General features: G+C 41.4%; 1 protein-coding gene across 1 annotated transcript in view; it reads left to right on the top strand.

Moving 5' to 3' along the window:
- The first annotated feature begins 22,963 nt into the window (after positions 1 to 22,963).
- dlg2 (discs, large homolog 2) overlaps positions 22,964 to 24,433 on the top strand; it is a 96,063-nt gene continuing 94,593 nt past the window's right edge. The window contains exon 1 of the mRNA XM_084565524.1: positions 22,964 to 24,228. Within this exon, the coding sequence (XP_084421650.1) occupies positions 24,169 to 24,228 (60 nt within the window). The 5' untranslated portion in view covers positions 22,964 to 24,168. The remainder of the gene's footprint in view (positions 24,229 to 24,433) is intronic.

Genomic DNA, 24,433 nt, shown 5'->3' with positions numbered 1-24,433 from the left:
TACATTTTGATAATAATATAGATATAAATTATCAAAAGGTATAATAATAATAATCATAATAATAATAATAGTGTAATATGTGTAATATAATAATAATTATACGTTTCATATTTCCTACAGTATATACTGTATATTGCAGCACTAGTTCAGCTCTCACCTTCGCTATAGGTTTAGAGCATTCTCATTGGTCGAGCCGTCCTGATGCGGCAAGAAATCACGCCCTGCGATTGGCTGTTTCACCTTGTCAATCGAGACGAGGGGCAGCTAACCAGAGACCAGCCTCTGCGTTGCTAAGGTAAGTTCAGCAGCTGCGTCAAGCTCAGCGGATTTGGCCACCGCTCAGCTGAGTTTGCTTTTCAAAATAAATGAACGAAGCTCGTCGAGTAAAGGAGCATTAAAAAGAAAAGTAAAAAATAAAAAAAAATAAAAAATGAGAGGGCTAAAAAAATGAGAGATTAGCCAACGCGCGCACGAGAGTGTGCACGCGCAAACGCAAAGCGTCATCCTGCGCCACTTATGTCACAATATTAAGTTTCACATATTGAACGTAACACCATGCTTTCCAATGGTGTTAAATAACAATGCTAACTGGTGGGTGGGTATTTTTAATGTTGTTTATAAATCTTTCTTATTATATTGTGACTCATAATTCAAGAAATTTAACAATTTCACTTCATTACAACGTACTAAATATATAAATTATAGACAGCCGTTACGCCTGAGCCGCATTCGTGTTACGTCTCTAATAATAAATAAATAAATACATAAATAAAAAAATAAAAAAATAATAATACATGGTGTGTTTATTTTGTAAGCCGTAAGCGGAAGTGTCCGTGCTGGTCGTGGCCGGCTTGTTCTTGGCACTTAAAACTGTTGGCGATGCTATCAGTTCATCTAGCTAACGCAGCGGCACAGCACCTGGATAAAGAATAAAGAGATATGGCAGCTCCGGGGGAGTACTTTTTTGTCAAGGGAATTTTCTGGCGAATGCACAGTCACCGTTTTGCGGAAATGAAAATACATGGAGTCATTTGAGAGCCATGCGTTTTCTCCCACACTTGGCAGGCAGGTATTTTCCTACAGCCAGGCGTCGCACTGGAGAAGCATCCTTTCACTTGGCACCGCCGCTGGCTGGTGATTTAGCATGAATGCTAGCTATCAAACGGACCAGACGCGTCTATACATTTATGTGCAGGAGAAGACACTGAGGATTTTTTAATTCCATGATTGGCCCTTAGCCGCCTTATGGAGGGTGCACACACGTCCCTCCCTCATAAGTCAAAACCTCCAGACATAAACTCTGAAGAGACTGTTAGGTGTTAGCTGATATTTCCTTAATCGTTGTTTAAAAAAAAAAAAAAAAAAAAAAAAAAAAGGGGGCAGTTGACATTTCCTCTTCAACTCACCATTAACCTGGCGTCTTTGAAGTGTGCTGTGCCCTTTTTCTTGTTTTGTCTTGTAGGGATGTAAAAAAAAAAAAAAAACTTTAGCCATATACTTATCAGCAGGATAAAGGATGTGGACGAGCTCTACAGACAGAGGACCAACCCAGGACTGGCACACCACACCAGCCGTGTGTTGCTGTGGACGGAGCAGGGAGCGTTAACCCCCGGCGGCTGCCATCAGACCTGACGGGTCCTCATCCACCGTGGGAATCTGAACCAGCCTTTCTACACACACTCCGACCCACTGTGAGGACCTAACAGCTTTGTGCCCCCCCCCCCCACCACCCTCCGGTCTGCCTGTACTGTACTGTATTGTAAGCTGTTTGTCTGTGAGCGTCTTTTTTGGACCAGCACTCTGCCAGTCATGACAAGGCACTTCTGCGGTCTGCCAACACTCAGCCAAACAATGACTTTTCTGTAGTGGACCTGGGCAGAACTAATAAACGTCCTCATGTGCAGAATGTGTTAAAACCACTCGTCCGTTGGAGTCCTCACATCAAGGACCCTTAGTTTACTTTACGGCAGAGAGACGCTGATGAGAGACTGTTGCAGGACACCAAGTACTGTCGCCTTGGACAGAGACTCTTGCGACCGCATCCCTTCATGCTGTTAGAATCTGTTAACTAGTACTAGCTGTTTCTTCAATTTACCAAAACCCTTCCTACTTTTTTGACCATGCACTGAAGACTGAACTGGAAGCCTTAGTGAGAGTACCGTTTACACAGTCACGGAGCCATGCCTGTCAGAAAAAAAGGTGAGTTGCTGCATGTGCCACAGGTGATGAGAGTGCGTACACGGTATCGTCACGTTATGCCAAATTCTGTCGGATTGAGACGGGAAAAATACACGGTGTATATTTTTTATATGAAGAAAACAAACCCACAAAGCCACACGGCCTTGTCTCCCCTCTGCCCTGCAGACACAGCTCGAGCCCTGGGGCTTTTGGAGGAGTACTGCACTAAACTGAGGATGCCAGAGGAGCAGCAACTCAAAACTGCCATTCAGAGAGTGATGGGGATTTTCAAGAGCAACCTGTTTGAAGCCCTTCTTGGTAAGTCAATGAGGCACATGTTTCAGTCACTTCAAAGCAATTTAATATTGTAGCTGTTTACACGGATCAGGAGTAACAATATGACCACCTGCATAATGTTGTGAAGGTCCTCTTTGTGCCTGTGAAACAGTTGTGACTCATCAGAGAACGGACATGGTCCTTCTGAAGGTCTCCTGTGGTGTTTTGCAACAGAATGTTGTTAGTGGGGGGCTTTGGGTCCTATGGGTTGAGGGGAGGGGCCTCTGTGGATCATCCCACAGATATTTGATCAGTTTGGGATGTAGTGAATTTGGAGGCCAGGTCAACACCTTGTGCTGTTTTTCATGTTTAGTTGTTCCTAAACTGTTTTTGTGTGTGTGCCTGTGTCAGGCTGCATCCTGCTGGGGATGGCTGCTGCCATCAAGGAGTGTCATTGCTATGGGGTGGGGGTGCCTGGTCTGGTCTAGGTGGGTGGTACATGTAACATCCACACGCATGCCATGTCCAAAAGTTTCCCTGTAGAACACTGAATTGTCACAAGATGGTCAATGATATTTATTTCTCCTGTCAGTGGCTTTAATGTTGTGGCTGATCGGTGTATATGTGTACATCTCTGTGTTAATGGCTCTGTTCTCGTTCTTATAAACATTGTGGCGTAATGATGTGTGAAAGTAATTCTGAATGATTAGGTAATTGTGCCTGATAACCCTTGATCAATAATGACCATCTGTGTATGATTGTATTGGCTAGATTTCATGGCAGATGCAGAGGATTTGACCACGATAGAGACGTCCTGATTGGTATCAGGAGATCGGTTTCTTGGCTTATCCAGGCGTTTTTAAATTGATCTGATTAGTAATGGACTTCAGCCAAGTCCTATCTTTTGTAGATAGGACTCATGTCTCCAGTCATTGACAGGTTGAGTTTTTCTGATTTACACAAGAGCAATACTTGCATTGCTTTCATGGGATTATTTCAGAACACACATGGCATTGCAGTCTCCTAGAGGAGGTGTGGGGAGGAAGTGGACATATGTTCATGACTGTATCCTCTATTTGATGGTGCTCTGTACTCTTCTGCATACATAGATGCATTGTGGATCTAATGAACATATGTTCAAATCATGTTGGAACTGTTGAGTCTGTTGTTAAGCAGTTTTTGTCGCTATAAGCAGAGACTCCAGTCCCTCTCTCTCAAGTGTTGTTCATTCAGTTCAGTGATAAATTGACTACTTTATTTTAAAACAAAATTAGTGATCATTTCTTTCTGTTCTTAACCACGGGCCACCCTCCCTCTCACCCATATCTGCGTAGTCAAATACAAACTTAAGCTTGGTCCCTTTTCAAACTGTTTTATAAACTTGGAGCCTTCCAAGGGTTAAATGGCTGTCCACAAATCAATGCAGCAGTACTAAACCACATGAATGCACCAACAAAAAGAGGAAAAGGCAATACAGATACCCTTCATATGTAACACACATACATCTTGTGTTTGTCGTTCAGAGTAGTAACTCAGTGATCAGATGCCTCTGTCACAGACGTTAACAGACCTCTGGGTTTGGTAGAACGGTAGATATTCGGCTTACATAATGTGTAGCTAACTTTTTTTGTGTTCTTATTGTTTTGTTATTGTAAATATAGGCAAAGGAACATTTCATTCATGTGGGCTTGTTAGCCTGAACAGTATATTTAGTGATACTGGAACCATATCAATCTGCGACCAGTGTTTGTCATTTTTGATTACACAGTACTGAGTGTGGCTAAAACTCATTCAGATCTTATATACACTCCAAATATTTCGTCTTTTTCCACAGTGAAACAGTATTTTGTGTCAACAAACATTGGTTTTTGATAGGCCAGACCGCTGTGGCCAAATGAATTAAGTGCAAAGTCTTTACTTCAGCTATACTGTGAACACATGAAGGTGTTACAAAGCATTGCAATGCTACAATGCACAGTAGTTTCCCCATCACGTGAGCATCTTTGATGTTGGAACACTCACCTCCACTCTTCCTCCATTTGAGGTCCACATGTATCTTTCCTTGTTAATGTGACATATTACTGGTCTGACTTTAGAGTGCACTTGCAGGCAGCGGTTAAGCACTGAGGTTGCATTAAGGCACTGTGTGTTCACCATATGGTCTCCACTAGTCTAAAGAAAAGACTTTCCCTTGTTCCTTGTTTTTCTGCCCAATAATTATTCCAGAATACATTATATGTTTTTAAGTCTAATGTTCAGTATACATTAAGCACAGCAGTCTTACATCACTGTTAATTCCTCTGTTATCTGTAACTGCTTATTGAAGTACCCAGTGAAATTGCGCGACAGGCACGGTACACCTTGCAGGGATTGCTAGTCCTTCACAAAGCTAGCACAGAGAGACAAACTATTCATGCTCACATGGACACCTACGGACAATTTTTGTCGCATTCAGACTGAGAGCAACAAAAGCTACGACTCAGTGAGCGTTGGCGTTTCACTCAAGTGCTCGGTGGCGTCATTGATGGGGTTGGGTTTCGGCATCCAGGTCATTGTATATCCAAAAAAGCTAAAAACAAAAACATTTACTGTAAAAATGCATATAACGAATGATGTGAAAGTTGATGCCAGCTTAACTTTTATGTTGCGTGCCTCGCCCGTCGCGTAGTGACAAGTATTGGGCGTCAGCTTGTCGCTTCATATTGCCGGCTTGCCTTGAAAATGTATTGTAGCTTGTCACCCTCCCGCTGCTAGTGCGAATGTAGCATTAGAATCGCCAACCAACCTAACGTGTTGGCCTTTAGGAGGGAGTCAGAGCGCCCAGAGGAGTAACATATTTGCCTGTTTGTTTCTAAAATGAGAAATGACATGACATGTAAACCTGATTTGCTGTTGTTTTCCATCAGTATGCTGAACATGCTGAACAAATGAAATTAAGACCAGAAATCAGCACTTTTCCGCAACAAGAGAAATTTTACACCGATGTCACTGCATATATCACAATCATTTGTTGTCACTGGAGTGGCATTGTCTCTTCTGCGTCAGCATTGCTATGAGCACCGCTGCACGGGTCTGTGCCACCGAGGCATACCATGTTACCTCTTCTGTGAGTAGTAAATGAGTTGTGGACTGACTGACCCCTCAGCAACTTAAGGGTCAACACACTGCAGCAAATATTAGAGCTGGGACTGAGGACTCAGCTGAGATACTTGGCAGGGCTGTGACAAATCCAGTAATACAGTCCAGCAGTCTGTCTCTGTAACCCAAGATGCAGTCGGTGTCACTCTTTAGTGAGTCCTGTTTCTCCGAAGATGATGAGCGATTAACATCCGTCACACAGATAAACAACATACCAGTGCCCTTGTTAATGGATTATGCATACTTGATTTTTAATGGCAACAATATATTTTACTTTATTTTAAGATCACAACCAATGCTGCCCTACCTGTAACATTCTTTAAATGTATTTATATGTTTACATACTTTCATATAAAAAAAGATAATGGTAGTTTTTTATTAACTGCACATTACCACCCCAGTGCCACTGCTCTTTATTCCAGATTTGCCGCACCTATTGCTGCGTGAGTTTAGCCGTCATAGCAACCTTACCTAACATTACAAGCGTTAGCCTCCCCTGAGAGATTTGGCTGGCGTTCCCACAGAGGAATTCAGTTGAGTAAGCCCCGGACACGTTCATGTTGACACTGCTAAAAGAACGTGCCATATGCAGCCCACACCAGCTCTAAATGGGGTCTGTCTGATTCAGTCTCAACACATCCAACATGACTCAGCTGATGGCGACAGAATCCTGCATTTTGTGTCTATACAACATGACGGCTCTCGCATTGTGTCACCAAAATGCGGACAGGCAGTGTGCACACGGCTATCTATATCACATACGGACTGTTACATGGTGTCACGATAATTGGCCAAAGCTGCCTCCAAGCAAATTCAAGGCTGAGTGTTACCACTTCCCTTTACCAATGGCTGACATCGACCCTGAATCTGTGTGTCGTCACTTGGTTCTGATTGTGATTCTGGAGCTTCCTTTAAAATTCAGTGACTTCAACTACAAACAGGACAAAGTGAAAGGAACACTTGTCTTGACAGGATACAAGTCGAACAAGATGCAAACTTTTAACCAGGCTATCAATAGCTGAAACACCTGGAGATTGTTGGATGGCGACAGCTAAGTACGGATAGGTTCTGATGTGGAACAACACCAAAGATGTGGTTCAAAACCACAAAGAAGGAAAGGTAAGACCTTTTGATCCCTGAAGTTGTGAAGATTGAAGAAGAAGGCTTGAGCCAATAGCAGCAAAGGAGTTGCTGACAACTGCGAAAAACAAGGCTATTACATGGGCAGATGGGGATTACTCCAAGTGTGGTTTCCTTGGTAAGACAATGTGATATACACTTCCCAGTCCTCTGACCTTGCATCTCTGGTACCGCTCAGAGAAGACCTGCCAACTCTTCAACAGAGAACACATCCTCTCAGGCAGCAAGTTGTTGCGGTCACTCGCTGAAAACACAGGCTGGAAGCAAAAAGGGCCCCTGTGGTAACATCACAACAGCTGGTCCAATTTGTCGGACAAGGGTATGAGGCTAAGCGCAGCAGCACGAGAGTGTGGTCCCTCCTGTCACGAGGAGGTGAGTGGAACATGAGAGCTGACCCAGACAACCAGTTGCAATTCCCTCAAGAGATCACTACAACCTCCACGCGGTCAGATATTGTCTTGTGGAGTAGGATGGTCATTATGCCTGGACTGACTTTCCCCTAGGAACGAAGAGGGAATGGAGGTTGCCTTTAAGAGAAAGAAGAAAAAGACCCATTAGCCGTGTGCTCACAAGGAAGACAGAAGGTTTTTGTCTATGCAGTGGAACAAATTACGCACGTTTCACATTACTAGGAGTAATTTAAACAATAATGGAAAAATCTTAAAGCTGCTCATCCTTTTGATTATACTGATTTGGTTGATATCCAGATCACACACTTTTTTTTACTGAACAAGAACCACATTTTTGAAAAGTATCAGTGTTGTTTGTCTGTGAATATTTTCAGTCAATTAGGTCATGGTATTTGCCAAAAAAAAGAGTACACGTTTGAGTTCTTCTGAAGTCTTTTCACCAGTGATCCAAGTTTCAGTTTTTCAATTTTAATTTGATATATTTAGCATCATTGACAATCAAATTTGTCAAGAGACCCTTGTAGAACTCAGAGCCTGGGAGGGTTTTGTATCATTTTCCAGCCTGATGAGCAACAACAACTATTTTTCTGAGTTCCTCAGAAAGCTCAATTGTCCGCGACGTCATACACACTCCACAAACATATGTTGTGAACATCAGACTGTGACAAATTGATTTTTTTTTTTAAAACAAAACGGGGCACTGAATGACTAATTCTAGAGGTGAACTTACTTTTGCAACTCACTGATATGACACATTTTCCTTTATGAATAAATACACAAGGCTCATATTTGCAGCATTGTATATGATTTAAACATCAAAGAAAAAAAAACACTTGAAGCTAATTTGTTCTTTCTGGGTTTTGAATGTTATCTGACTTCAGCACTCATCACAGTGATTGTTCTAGTCCTAGTCATCATCATAATAAACAGAGGTAACTTTAGCCTACTTATGCAATGTTATTGTCAAGCTGACTCGCTTCCAGTTGGCTGTAGTTTGGTTCTGGTTCTCCCTGCTCAATCCCGCAGCGAGACGACACGCCCTTGAAGGCTGCAGGTACCAGATGGTATGAGGGCTGGATCTGCTGATCAGCACTTTTACTCTAGGCTGGAGATATAGTTGGCTCCTTGGTCGTTATTTACTGGTAGATTTAACTTGGGCTCATTTCAGTTTAAAGACTAAGATTATACAAAAAAAAAGAAGGAAAAGATGCATAAGAAAGGCAGGGAAAGGCCACAGTGGCAAAAAGCCAAATGGCTCAGAGCAATGGAAATCAGTTAGGCTCTTTTATTACCTGGAGGAAACCAGCCTTTCATGCCCAAACCTTTATGTAATTTATGTAATTTATTAGCCTGTGTTACAGCACATAAAATAAGCAAGTAAAAATAACTCATTCATTCATTCTTTTTCTGTAACCGCTTGTCCTGTGAAGGGTCGCGGGGGGCCTGGAGCTTATCCCAGCTGTCATCGGGTGAGAGGCGGGATACACCCTGGACAGGTCGCCAGTCTATCGCAAGAATAAAAATAACTCATTAAACAAAAACACAGATTTAAATATACTTAGTCATTCAGTGTGACATTACTCTTTTTAAATATGCTTTTCCGTACTATTAATGCATGAAAAGAGACTGAACATCACCATGAAGGAAAAAACAGTCTCACACAAGTTATAAACTCTTCTATTCATATTTATATTACTGCCAAAGCTCAGGGTTCAAAGTGTGTGTGTAGTTAGTTTATTTCTGATGCCTGCACACGACTCATGCAGGATGCATGTGTCCAAGGAATGATGAGAGTGACTTCTTGTTTCCTCTCTCCATTCCACCAGGAGACCCGTAGGTCACTAATTCTTCCATCTCTTGCTGTAGGTTTTGTTGTCCTGCCAAAACCAATCCTGCCTTCCTGGCTTCGAGAGGGCCAGCTCTGGTCTGGTCAGTGTTGTGCTGACACGTGTTTCCTTAAAAGAATTTCATGTTTGTATCCTTGTCAAATATAGCCAGACGTTTCTATCTAGAATCTGTGTATAGTGATTATAGATAAGATAGTGACTCTTTTAGGTGTTTAGGGCCTAGTGTCTACTAAACCAAATTGCCTCTGTTTGTATATGTCTGTGAGTCAACATGCTTGGAGAAGGAAACCCCTCCCTTTGACTATTTGTTAATGTTGGGGGAAGCTGACCACACTGGTATCAGATTCACTAATTTCTTCAACGTGGCAAGTGGTGAAGAGGCACAGCAAGTTTGGTTGCTGCTTATTTGGTAGATGTCTAAATAATGCAGTGAATATGTAGAAATTAGAGAGGCAGAACATGTCACTCATAGTAACACCAACAGATAATGCATATCGTCACACTGTTAAAATAATCGCCTAAGTCATTTTTTGTCAAAATTGTTTTTTTTGCCGAAATCATCTCCTCATGACGCCGGCCACCTATGGTAAAATCGCCAACATCCTCAGTTGATCAGTTCATGTGATTTTACCCCTTTAAGATGATGGCCTATGGCAAGTGTGTGAGACTTCTGGTGAAGTTTTTTGTGTTTCCTGAAAAACTTGAAAAAAATGAGTTAGGCGATTATTTTAACAGGGTGACGATATGTGATCCATGAAGCTGATGGACTGCGGCCACAGATGTGTTGCTTTACACATGCAACTCCATGTTTATACATCGAAGCAACAGTTCTTGAACTTGCTCAGACACAAGTGAATCTATGATGTCACAACCTGTTGGCATGGAATACACGAAAGAATGGAATAGAAAGCCGTCAGAACCGAACCGAACCAAAACACTGACAAAAAAACCGAGGCACGCATTGAACCAGACTACTTGTTCTGTTGCAGCCCTACTTGCAGGTATTACGTATTTGGTTAGGGTTGACATTGACATACAGTTGATAGTTAGTTAGAATCTTTTCGTATGTTTAAGTAAGATTTTTTTTATATCTAAAATGTATTTTTAATTCATATCCGAATGCGTAGGATTCACAATTTGTCCTTTCTTTTGAGGTGTTTGGGAATATATCCACAGTTTTGTTTCTTGTCTCTAATCCTAACCTCACCGCTGTCATGGCACTGACAGATGTGTCATGTCATGAAACAATCTGAGTAGGATAGGCTATTGGTTCTCCAGCTGTGCCATGGGAGAAGACCCAGGGCTTGATTCATAAAAATTATAGATTCACTACTAAGTCACAGACTGAAATGTGGCTATGCATTCTTTTCGTCCGATATATTAAACCGTATGTACACTGGATTTCGTCGAAATTGGTGTATGTGTGCCATTCCATAGTAATATTGATTGTTGTTCAGTATTGATATAGAATGAGCCACATGATTACCTAGTGTCATGCCTTCATCAGAGGCCGTTAATTCTCATCTGGATGTGTGAAGTATGGTGGACACCTTCTAGTATAACAACTAAAAATGTCTAAAATGTCCAATAATTAACAGATCCCCACACCTATGATTTTACAGCTTCTTTTAGGCTTCTTTTTAAATAGTGTGCATGTAGAGTTGTTACACTTTGCCAGTTCCTTCAGCGGGGTGAGGAACAATACGTCTATGCAATGTAGCCATACACAGAACTATGTGATGGAATAAATGTCTCCTGAAATAGATGTAATCATCTTACAAAGCATTAGGTGCTGTCTAATCTGGCCAGTGGCGTGGGCGCCCTAGCTAAACCCCATCTCTGCAGAGTGGATCTGTGTGTGGATTAACCCCCTCATGATCCCCATCTACTCTGTCACTCATCTGCACAGTTGAAGGACTCGCTGATCCAACAGCTCAAGTATCGTTCTTCCCTTCATTCACAGCTGTTGGTTGGCACATACATGCTGAACACATACTCTCTAAGAATTATTTGAGACAAAAAGAAAACAAAAAGTTGCCTCTCCAAATTCTGTTAACTGCATCTGTCAGGTTGATGAATACAGAAGCTTAAATTTGTGAAAGAAAATGGGACAATCTACGCCATGGAAGAATTTCTTCAAATGCTCACTAGGTCTCAAGGATTAACTGGTCAAAGTTCAAGGTCTCTATGTCCTCTCAAATGACTTTGTAATTTATATTAATCAGGTTGGACAAAGTCTCACGTGGAGAAGAACAAAATGATCAAGTAATGACAGTTTATTTCCAAAAGGCAGACACTTTTTTAATAAATTCCTTCAAAGTCTTCACTACATACATTCGTCTGGATAGGCCATAATGTAATCTGCAACATCACTGGTTGGGCAAGTCAGAGTACACAGGAGCGGTGTTTGTGGGTATTTTCAGATGTGTCAAGTGAATTGCAGCCATTTCAGATTCTCCCTAACAACAAAAGTAACAGCATAGAAAGCGTTCATTATCAGGAGTGCATACTCAAAAAAGATTCAAATCCCCTGGAGTGGTAAGACGCATGCCCCATTGGGAATTAAAGTTTTTTTTGGAATCTCAGCTTTAAAATGTAGATTTATAATTGATTTTAGAATTACACAATTAGGGAAACAAATGCTCCAATTAATCCTTCTGCTATAAAACAAAGTTAAGGGGAATGTTATGAAAAAAAAAACGGAGAGCTTTGTCCAGAGCTCCCATACAATAAAGTGTTGGTATTTTCTGAAAAAGAAAACACAAAGTGGAGGTGCAGTTGGATCTAAAGTTATGGTAGGGGGTTAATTGGCACTGCTTCTCTTGAAGTCCTTAATCATGACATCAACAACAAAATTTAAATGTGTCTGTAAATGTGTAAGAGAGCTTGTCTGGATTATTGTTGGTGGAATATGGTACCGCTATGACGAGACAAGTTTGGCATGTTTCTGTGAGGCTTAGGAGCGTACAGTTACCAGTTTATTAGGCATAATAATTCTAATGCAGTGTCCTGCAGTGGGCGGATTTGCCATTGTGTCTGAAAAGTGCTTTAAGTACCAACATGTAGTAATGTGCTTGATGAAAAAGTGTTCAAGGTTTTTTTTATTGTCAGTCCAAAACATGGTAGAAGAAAAGGAACAAAACTTAAGTGCAGACGTCCAGTCACAGCACATTTAACAAAGATCAATGGAAACTAAATAAAACTAAATCTCAAAAAGCAAGGATACCGCAGCAGTACAATTATAGTACACTGTGTATTAATACATAAGTGCATCATAAATGTGTATAAATATATTCCACATAATATACAGATGCTGCACATGAAAGGAGTTAATGCGCATGGCACAGAGTCATTGGATGGCAGCGTTTATGAGTCTTGCTGTTTCTGGAGATTAGCCCCACCACTGCTGTGTCATCTGCAAAATTGATGATATGAGTGCTCGGAAATATGGCTGTGCAGTTATAAGCAGAGTATACAGCAGGGGGCTGAGGACACATCCCGGAAGGGAGCAGCCTTGAGTAGCTCGACGTTCAGGAGGGAACTCCTCACATCCTCTGTGCTAACGCTAAGGGCTGCTCACCCTGTGGTAAGGTGAGACTGGTGCTGAGAGAAGTGTTAGAGGTCTCAGAATGAGCATAAAAGGTGTTTAGAGCATTGGGAAGAGATGAGTCTGTATGTCCTATTGTAGTCCGTATTGCTCTTCATGCCTGCTTATCTGCTCCAGGGGTCAGTGGTGGAGAAGTGACCATGCATTTTTAAAGCTTTAGCTCTTTTGAGTCCTGCAGTCAGTTTCCTTCTCGCAGCTCTGAGCGCAGAGTCCCGGCCTCTCAGAAGACATCTGACCTCTGCATCCAGCCAGGATGGTGATTGTTTTTGTGGAGGTAACATCATCCGTACGCTTACTGAGGTAACTGGTGAAGGATGATGCATATTCGTCCAGATCCACCTCTTCCACCTGCTTCCCTGAAGGTCCGCCAGCCAGGGCAAGCAAAGCGTTTCTGAAGCAGCGAGACACCCTCTATGGGCCACACACTGATTGTCGTCTTTGTTGGTGTCATTGTCTTCAGTGGGCGGTAGGAAGGGACAAGAATGATGGAGATTTGATCAGAGAGTTCAAGGTGGGGGTGGGGGATTAAGCAGATGTTGTCATGTAGCTCGCCGAGCACCTCATCAGATTTAGTGATCAGAGGGATGTACAGCTACATTGTGCACCGCTCTCCTGTTAAATAGTGTGTCTGGCGCTTGATAACCGTGTATTTGTCTGTTTCAGAGCAGTGGCTGCTAATGATGAAACAGTGTGTGCATCAACCTTTGTTAATATACACAACAAAGTCATCCTGCATGGGGTTTTAATATAAATACAAAGCCACTTAACATTTACCATTAACTGAAACTGGATACATAAAATACATCTCCTGGCATAGCCAAACTAAATTCTAGGATTGAGGTTCAATGCTGGAGCTATTCAACTCTTTCTCCCCCACATGGCTCATCACCATCACTGATAACATTACTGTCCAATAAAAAAAGTGTACCTGTTAGTTTGTGTAATTCACTCCTTAGTCTCTTGATATTTAAACAAAATAGAAACCAGACCAGAAGTAAGAAGCAACAACTTATATTTTTTCTTTGTCAACACTTTGTCTTTGAGTTACTTTTGTAAAAGCAACACTACACACCTTTGTTTTTCCAGATGGTGTAGACTTGTCATACTGTGTAACAAGATAAGTAACACCACACTTCTGACCCTACTCTTTATACCTGTACTCTAGAGGCAAACAGTATATGCAGCAAATAATCATAGTAACATTAACCTCCTACCAGGCACTCAGACTAATCTCCTGCAGATCTCCAGGTCATACAGCAGTGCAGATAAAGAGTGAATAATGAATGTGTTTTCCTTTTATATATTGCTGCTTAATTGGCACGTTCATGGGATTTACTGAAACTCTTACTGTATCAAGCCACGTCAAAGGGTTACTGGTGGGTTTCATGTGTACTTAATGGATTACATGACTGTTGAGAGACTGTAGAGATTTAGATCAGATGGATAGTTGATAGAGCAGTTGTTGAGAACATTAAAATCCTTTACTACTGTTTGTATATGTTCCCTCATTCTGCCGGTGGAGGCTAAAAACCCCATATGCAAGGCTCTTCATTTTAATACTTTTCATTCATTTTTCAGGTCGTACAACACTACAAACGCAGAGTAACCATTCATATGCATGTCCCTGAATTTCGTTATTATGTGTGTATTTTTGCAATTGATCGAAAACGTATTATTATTTATTCCTGTGTATTTCATGTCACACGTCACACTGTGGAGTATTGGTTGTGAGATAATAATCACGGCTCAGTAAGTAATGTATGCAGAAAATGCTGCCACCATGAGGAGATAAGGAGAAATGTAATAATGAATATCAGAAAAATCCTGTTTTGTTCACAGTTTTGATATGTATATGAAACATTATATATGTCAGTGATGTTTAAACACTCAACAGATCCCCATAATTCAAATCCTATTTAAAATACAGCCTACCATTTTGAACAATACAAGTTGGGCATGGATTGTGAGTTAATAAACAAAGTGTGTCAGTGTCATTAGTGACTAATGAGAGTGGTTGAGAGTTGGTGTGTGATTGTTTCGCAGATGAGAAGAAACTGTTCTTGTGGCAAGAGGTTATTTGTCCTGATGGACCACAGTCTCCTACCAGACGGATGTGTCTCAGAAAGCCTGTGACGGGGTTAAGAGTGGTTTACTGCAATATTTCCTGCCCACCTCGTTGTCCAAGAGGACGGAGGGAATTCAGGGAGTATTCCTGAGGACCTTTTATGACTCTGTGGTGGCTTCGGCCTTCTTGTACGGAGTGGTCTGCTGGACTGGCCGCATCTAGACAAAAAGATGAGAGTCCCACCTCTTTCATGGCGCTATAACAGCACTGCTTCTCCCCCGCTGTGTGAAGGAGCATTCCCACAGGTCCTTCCTTGCTTTCCTTGCTGTTCCTGTGAGGCTGTACATCCAAGCCTGCTCCCAGTAGGACCACATATGTAGAACTTCTATTGTATTTGACTTTCTGTTTGTTGTATTTATTTGGTGTTTTGCTTTTTTTATCTCTTGCATGCACTGCCCTTTGGACTGTATGTTGCTGCAACACTGGAAATTTACCCATTGTGGGATGAATAAAGGATTATCTTATTCTATCGTAGGTCCACAAGAGATGGCAGATTTCAGCCCATCACTCTCTCAGCAAAGTGATTGTTATGCTGGAGTCTGCCTTTATCCTTTGTAGTGGCAGCAGCATGCCATATGGTGTAGAAGTGCACCATCACTGTCTTTGGCAGGTTGAAGTTGCAGGAAGTATAATCTATTGGGCTTTTTTTAGGGAGCTGATTTTAAATTGGGTGACGTTGGATTTTGAAGGACTCCATGGTGTCAGCTGGGGGGTCATACAGAATAGGTTGCTGCTTTCTTCCATATATGACTTTTTACAGCACTCAGGACTGAGATAAATAGAAACATTTTACCCTTTTCAGTGTATGTGCATTTTTTATATTATACATCGACCAGCCACAACATTATGACCACTGACAGGAGAAGTAAATTGACCATCTTGTAACACTGCAGTGTTCTGCTGGGAAACTTTTGGACCTGGCATTTGTGTGGATGTTACTTAGACATGTAGCACCCGCATAGACCAAACCAGGCACCCCCACCCCATAGCGATGACACTCCTTGATGACAGCAGCCATCCCCAGCAGGGTGCAACCTGACACAGGCACGCACACAAAAACGGTTTAGGAACAACTCAAAAAACATGAAAAACTGCACAAGGTTTTGACCTGGCCTCCAAATTCACTAGATCCCAAACTGATCAAGTATCTGTGGGATGATCCACAGAGGCCCCTCCCCTCAACCCACAGGACCCAAAGACCCCCACTAACAGCATTCTGTTGCCAGACACCACAGGACACCCTCAGAAGACCCATGTCCATTCTCTGATGAGTCACAACTGTTTTGGAGGCACAAGGAAGACCTTGGAAGGAAGGTGGTCATAATGTTACTCCCGATCATTGTACATTTTAATTTGACTAAAATAATATAAAAAGAGCCACTGCTAGCATGACTTAAATAAGCTACAACCAGCAGTCTTGCAAGTATATTGCCAAGATTTGTCAGTGTGAAACAACTTAATATTATTAACAATATTATACTTGTGTATTGAATGCTACCATGTCAGTCAACCCTAATAGTGGAATTGTGTACTTCAGAAGCTTGTAGAAAAGACAAGTATTCATACCTGTCCAAACAGCACAGTGTCTCTCTTTTGATACGTTTGATACTTCGTTGAGTTGGAGTACTGTGGTGGACGTACACATGTACAGTATTTTTAGGAGAAGTTAGGGCTCCAGTAGAGGGAGCCAGAAGACTGCTTTACTGTTGTTTACCTTCAGCTTCACTGTTCTGGCATTTTGCTCTTGTTAAGAGGGATGACGTCTCGCACTTCAAATCATCGAGTTGTCTAGATCTGCAACCTAAAGACTAACTGGTCCACTTTGATTAAACCATAGTGAATTTGTCATAATAATTATTTCTGCACAGCTTTAAGTTGTAATGTGACCACTCCGTGTTATGCAATGATATCTTGCATTATGCATCTGACGTACTGCACAATCGTCACAGCAAGAACTGATTCATATCTCAGTACTTATATTACTATTATAAGCACGCTGTCATCTAAGTTATTCCTCCAACACTTGGAAGGTCAATAAGACACCCACACACTTAGCTGACCCTGCTGCAGTGGACCCTGCTTTACCTCAGCCTTGTGGCTGACCTCACACGAAATTACAGCCACACATGCATACAGTGCGCTCCTGTTTAGAGACTTCTTCAGTGCTTGGGGGAGTGTGTAGGCACGGAATTAAGATGAATCTTGAGTTTATGAATCATCGGTTACTGTATTCTCCTGATGCAGTTCCACAGCAAAATCTCCTTCGTATCTGCCACATTGTTAAGGTTTATTCCTCTGACTTCAACATGCTCTGTACATTGTTCATTAGCAGATGTATTCAAGCAGTGTCGTAGTCAGTGGGTCATTAAAAAAGGTTTTGTAGAAGTGAGCAAGCCCAATTATTGTGCGTTTAGTACATTGCCATTGGCATATGCAGTACATCATAGCAGATGAAGTGAACAGCATTAATTATTACATAACAATGTTGCATGTCAAAGTCTGGGATATATAAGATGGTGCGTGTACCGTCGGTTCTCACTGTCAGTGTGTCGTAGGGTGATGCTCTGCTGGGAAATCCTGGGTCCTGGCATTCATGTGCTTGCCAGTCTGAAACGTGCCACCTATCTAGCTTAACATTGTGACCAGGTAGCGGTATTTCCTGATGTGCCTGTGCCCAATACATCGATCGTGATTGACCAGTAGACTACAAAGATAGTACCATTCAAAAATTATGCTTTAGATGTTAGTCCATCGTCTTTTTGGCATTTGACTCTTGGTAGACGTACAATCCAATGACAGCTCGACAGGCGGCCGGTCTGAGATCTCCCTCATGCATGTAGCTGCTGCACTCTAGCAAGCTAAGTAGTACACTTTCCAATTTATATCGACTAAAGAAGGGGTATACGAATGAGTGGGAGTGCTGTACCAAGTAGGAAACCATAAATGTATTGAACTGTGTCGTGCCATTAGGGTTCGTGCAGTTGCGTAAGGATTATAGCATTTGGGAATGTCCCAGTTTTCATTTTAACACCACAAGTCAAACTACTTATTTCTTAAGGGAAATAATAGCCAGAGGATTGAGCAGTGATGTACTGCTAATAATTGGTATCCTGTGTATGTGATGGGAGATCGAGGGATGATTTGGCACCTTGGTCACTGTGGAGGACGACTAGCAGTAAAGAGGAAATGCAGCTGGAATAATTGCTCCCTAAAGAAGCACAGCTACACAGGAGCCATCACTCTGAGCCCCAGCCCACTCCACCCACCCATTACATAAGCATGAACAAAGCGGATAAGCATTGTGACCGTGTGTATCTGTATTAACTGTAGCCACGCTTTGTGTAAGTGGGATTTTGTGCTTGTTAAAGGAATCTCCAGCAAAGTTGTATGTGGAATATACTGTATGTCTCAAAAAGGATGCAGAGCTCCTCATCTCCACTGCACGGTTGCCTAGGAAACCCATAAGGGGCAAGAATAACATGCAGTCACAGTCAAATACTTGAAACCCAAAAAAAAAAAAGCAGTACCTTAGTATTATTATGTATGGGGAATTTTCCATGGACTGCATTATGAACTACCAGAAAGCTCTTCAGTGATGTTGAACTGCGATGTGCTTTATCTCTTAATTAATTTTTAAAAGCTTTGTAGTCTGCAATAATAATATACATCAGAACAGATATATTTTTGAGTCCCTCTCCTGTCAGTTCTTAAAGCCACTTAAACTACATTACCCAGGGCGCATGAAGAGAAGTAGGGAAGTGCTAATTTTTTGTAACTGAATTGAATACATAATTCACAAACAAATCAGACACAGCAATTCCAAACATCACATATAATAATAATAAAAACTTATTAGAAGACATGTAGCTCTCCATAGGCCTGTCAGTGGACTATAAATCGTCATCAAATGGTCTTGCCATTGTGGTTGGCTGCGTTGAATTATGGCTGGATGATTTCAATGCTTTGACTGCAATGTTTTTTTTATAATAGGCTACACTAACATAACCAATATGGGTAGTTAAAGTACTAAACAAAATATTTTGTGGGATTTTAGTGGATTTAGAACAACTTTTGGGCTGGAAAGCTATCGACTGTATCTTGCAACACTGTACCCCATTTGGCCTCCATTGTGAATAGCTGTGCGATAGTACAGATAGTACTAAAGTACCCTGCAGCTGACCAGTATTGCACGTCTATGCTACTGAAGAACAGTATTCCTGTTATCACATTTCCCTTTGACAAAATACCAGATTGGGATTTTACCATTGTGTTTTCTGGAAACGACCATGGATTAACAGCTAATGTCTAGTGCTTAATGGATACCTTCACTGTTAAAGTATAATTATATGATTAAAAATTAATCAAGCAAATGCAATTTGTCTTCCCATTTGCATTTACTCAATCTTTAATGTATGACATTACACAATAGAATTGCACCAGCTGCATCAGAACTCATGAAACCCCTCAGTGAAGATTTGAGCTGCAAACCAAATGTTATAAGCATACGTGCACCATTCTGCAACCAATGAAGTTTTACACTGCGCATATTTGGGTTAAAGGAAGTTGCAGCGGTTTGCCAAAAATCTGGCAAATGTGATGCTTGTTTTCTCTCAGCTACAATGTTGTGTTTGTTGGAAGATAATCGCAGTAGGGCAGCAGTCTTTTTCTGGCACAGGCATCAGATGTGAGTTTTGTCTTGTCGGTTGCAGACAGGCCTTCTCCACAGTTCTAGTTTTAACCAAGGGGGAAAAAATGGGAACAAATGTCTATTTTCAGGTTTCACTTCGATTTTAATTCCAGTCTTGATTTCCTTCCAGTAGGATTTACCATTTTAAATATACTTCATAAAACGAACTGCTGTTCCTCATGTGGTGCAACAATCTGGTGCAAATGTGAGCATGTTCTGTTTTTGTTTTGTTTTTTTTCTGTCTGATATCATTTCACATTCTGGGTTTTAGACTTTTGGCTGAACTAAACAAGCAATGTGAAAAACTCACTTTCTGACTGCTGCACTATTTCTGGGGTTTTAGAGTTTAAATTTGCTGCTGCTGTTGTAGTTTACTACAATCACTCTGGTTAAGTAGGATTCCCAGCCAGGACATATTGTATTAAAATCATACGTGTGCAGTAAAGCCATTCAGCAGGACAAAGACTAAATGGACCATTCATGGGCCATTAGTTATTACGTTTGTGACAAGCTCTTAATGCCTGATACTAAACTTGTGCATGACATTACGAAACCACTGCAATGGTTTGGGAAACAGGCTGTAGGCATTAAAAGACAGAGGGCGGAGAACTATATTATTGTGGTTGCTGATGAGAAATTGCATTTTGCTCTTTCAGGGGTGAATTGGAAAGAAGTGGCGGTATTACCCCAGGAGAGCTGAATTAGAAATCTGTTATGTGGGGTTTACGGTCATTGTCTGCATTGAAAGGAACAGGCGGTTACTCTGAGGATTAGGCTCGCTATTAGTTTTCCAACAGGCATCTGGTCCTCTGAATAGCACAGTTGCACAGAATAGCAGCTTTACAGCATGATTGGAGAGAGCAGGGAGTAACGTAAGTTCCTCTTGACAACTTTCCACCACTGTAATTGTATTTTATTTTCTCTGGAGTTTATGAGGTGGTAATGATGGTAACAGTTAAAGTGTTGAAGGTTTTGATGTGCAATGCGGTTTTGAAAGGAGGGTAATAGTCTATTTTAGATCAACTTTCAGATTTTGGCAGATTTGCAGTACATGGCGACCACTCCTGCAGGATTTTTGATTTAATCTTTTTTAGTAAAGTCATTTTCAGTTGGTTTTCTTATAATACATCGAAAGTCAGAACACTTTTAACTTTTAAAGACAAGCTAAAGTTGCAAACAGTAGCATTACATGTTGTGCTGAAGTTATGTATCTTTTACTTTACACATTTCCTCATATTACTAACCCTCAATCAATATGTATTTTCTCAATCTACATACAGAAATATATGGATTCATTTGTGTATGATTGGGAGGAAAACATGATTCTGTGTGTGGTGGTGATGGGCAAATGCTAATGGATGCTTTTTTATTAAGATCAATTTAAATGTAAATGTCTCTTTTATGTGTTTGACTGGTGTGGCAGATCACTTGTTGTGGGTCTGAATGCTTGGTAAAACATCCATTCAAAGAATGTGTCTGCATTTCAAAAACAATAGCACTTGCATTGAATACCAAAGCGCTCACTTCAGTCATGCAATGAATCTGCTTTGTGGTAGATGTAGTAATGATATTCAGTCCTCTGCTCCAGAAGATTCTAAGGCAGTGTGGCTGATACAGCAGTAACTCATGCTGACACTCATGCAGACTGTGTGGAAATGTTCTCTTGCAGTCACTCATTCTGGTGGAACAAAAATACACATTTTCTCTTTGTTAAACCACTTCTGCGTTAATGATGCCAACATTGGGAAATGATTAATGTAGTTTGTGAGTTTGTGACGTTTGTTGTACATACTGCTCTTTTACATTTAGTTTGAGGCATCAGCTCAGGTTTGCCCATGGTGCTGCTTGTTAGTAGTTGTCAGAATATGGTTATATATACTAATAAACCATATAATATATATAATAATTTGTTCCTGGATACCTGCCAGACCTTGTTCCCAAGGTTTTTTAGTTGCCTGCTGAATTTTTACATCTGCTTTTCTTTTTTAAACCTACCTCTGGGTTTTCATTTCCATATAGTAATATAGACCCAGTGGTCACTAGATTCCTTAAGGATTATTTGGACAATGCAAAATCTGCTTTCAGAGGATTTCTCACTGACTTTGAACCATCCTCAAACATTGAGAATCCCCTGAAGTCCTGGCTTGTCTTCTGCTTGTTCCAGTCATAACTGCTTTACTCTGTCATTGATTGTCTTGGGAGCACCTAGCTGCCAGTTTCTGAGTCGGCTAACCACTGGTCTACTAGCCTCAAGCCTGATTCCGTTTCTGAGATGGCTAGCCAACTGTCTGCTAGTTTCCTGTCTCTTCCAACTTCTGTGTTGGATTCCAGACTGCCTGAGACAGTTCCTGAGTCAAAAAAACCTTCAGCCAACACCTCAGGCAATTAGGCTCAATGTGCTAGCCTTCGGTCTGCTAATCTCCCACCTGCTGTTCTCCAGCCTTCTAGCATCAGGCCTGATCCAGTTTTTGAACTGGCTAGTAGACTGCCTAATTCTGTTCCTGAGTTAGCCAGCCGTCAGTCACCCTTGCCCCAGACTGTTAGCTCCTAGCCTGACGACCACTGACCTGTTTGACTTCTTTCTGCTGTCTTAGTCTGACCTAGCCGATATCATCCATGTTCCTCAGGTGTCCTGCATTTTCCCTGTCAGCAGAGACTTTTACTGAGTGCTTGTCCCTATCTTAAATCAACAGCACCCTTGATTCAGAATCACCACCCTTCCTGCCCCAGTGCCAACAAACACCGCATCTGCTTCTGAATTGCCCCAATTTTGCCTTCACCGCCGATCCTGTTTGTTTATTCCACCACCAAGCTGTCCTCTGCTCTGTTTCTAAACGGTCCCCCAGAGACTTCTGGTTCATCTGCTCTTAGTTGGTTTTTGATTCATCCTCCAAACCCCACCAAACCCCACCAAACCCCACCAGAACACACAACTGAGTTTGGACTATTGAACCTTTATGTTTGAAAGGAGTTCTACAAGCTGTCCGTTGAAGTCATGGTTTGTCATCACCATTGTCTTCTGGAGTTATTTTTTATGTTGTTTTTTTTAGTTACTTTGTTTGGGTGTTTGGATTGGCCACCTCTTGCCACCCTTAAGTATAATAATGCCAAAGCTTAACATTAAACAGATGGAAGAAGACATCTCCCTCTGTCTGGGGCTGCCGTATAATTGAATTTACAACAAGATTGGGAGAAGATCATCTAAGGACCATCATTGTTTATATCCTAAAGATCGCACTGGACTAGACGAGGAAAATATGAGGCTACCGGATTGTGTTTTATTGAGAAGAACTGAAAGAACATGGTCGAAATATTATTATCGCATGTAGCAAAGCCTTACCAGTCCTCGGAAATTAAGGTCAAAGTGGAACTTCTCCAGACAATCAGGTAGGGAGGGTCTCCAATTGATAGATTGCACTCCCCGTTGATGGTTACAGGCTGCAGGTGAGGCCTGGACCTCCGGAAATCTACCACCATCTCTTCGGTTTTTGCTGTATTGAGCCGAAGGTGGTTGGCTTCACACCATGAGACGAAGTTGTTCACTAGATTCTTGTACTCCTGTTCTTGTCCGTCCCTGATACACCCCACAATTGCAGTTTCATCTGAGAACTTCTGCATATGACATAACTCTGTGTTATACTTAAAGTCCGAGGTGCACGACCCGTTTCCTCTCAAGTGATAAAAGCTGACTCTGCAACCTACATCCATTTACTTTTTAAACCTACCACTCTTTCTAGTATAGTTTAATATTAGTCTTTGGTTCCATATAGCAATTTCATATTTTTACTTGTTTATCATTTTTGTGTGTAATTGACCACCAAGATTTCTTTTCCTTAAACTAAATGATCATGGTAACTAAAGTGAGCCAGTGCTGGCATGCACAGATTCCTGTGTGAGTGTAGCCAATGTTAGAAAGAAAGAATTATTTTTGTCAACATGAGACACAACAGATAAAGAACCATCAGCTGTTTGCATGCAGACAAATGCTGGCCTGGGACTGAATGATACAGAGTGCAGAGGTCACTTACTGTATATCAGCAAAGAACCCCACATAAAAATAATATGTCAGCCTAGTCATTTTCACTGCAGCCTCCATTTGAGAAGCAGCTAATGAGGTAGAAAATATTAATGATGTTGACATCTAGCCTGAACCTGCCCTATAAACCTGCCTCACATCGAGGGCGTCCTGGTTTCACCACTGGCGGTTCTTATCTTTTTTAAGTCTGTATAGAGGACTTCATCACAGGATTACAAGCAGCACACAGTTGGTATTACATGATAGTTCTGAAGTGACCTTAATAAAGTTGTAAAATAATGATGAGCACACGAAACGAGAGGAGAGAGGAGGCTGGGCATAATAAACAGAACTGAAAACAGTGCAGATGAACATTGTCAGCTGGCAGAGCACAGCGGAGGCTTCCTGAAATTTAAGTTGAAGCTATTCTATAGCTGGCAGAATTTTGCGTACGAATAAATAATGGTTTGCACAAGGTGTTCATAAATCACTTGAGTTTTACTAGTAACTTCAAGCCTCTGTCAGTCTTGTGATTTACTTTGTGTTCTGCTATTGACTGTTGATGGCTGTGTATGAATAACTTACTAGAATATATTTGTTGTGCCATTGAATCAAAAGCATTCAACTATCAGCTCCGGCTAAGTCGTGTCATATCTGTACTCCCACAGATATCCGGGAGTTCTATGAAGTGACGCTGTTAAACTCACAGAAGAGCTGTGAACAAAAGCTGGAGGAGATCAACCACATGGCGGACAAATGGGAGAAGAGTGTTTCCATACAAAACTCTGCCTGTTTAAGGGAGGAGGTGAGTTTGTGACGCTGTGCCGACCAGTCTGGCAAAACCTCACACATACCCAATGTGTGAATTAACGGTGCTAAAGTCATTAGTAGAGAAATTACTTGTAAACAGCAGCAGTGGTAGCAGCAGCAAGACACACTTTGCAAATGTTTAAGGCCTTTTAGATGTCTAGCTTCAAACTAATTCCATTTATTATCAGGGAGACACCTGA

Source organism: Chelon labrosus, assembly GCF_963514085.1.
Source record: "Chelon labrosus genome assembly, chromosome: 17".
NCBI classification, from domain to species: Eukaryota; Metazoa; Chordata; class Actinopteri; order Mugiliformes; family Mugilidae; genus Chelon; species Chelon labrosus.
Note: the sequence above shows the minus strand (reverse complement) of the source record. Positions and strands in the feature narration are given on the sequence as shown.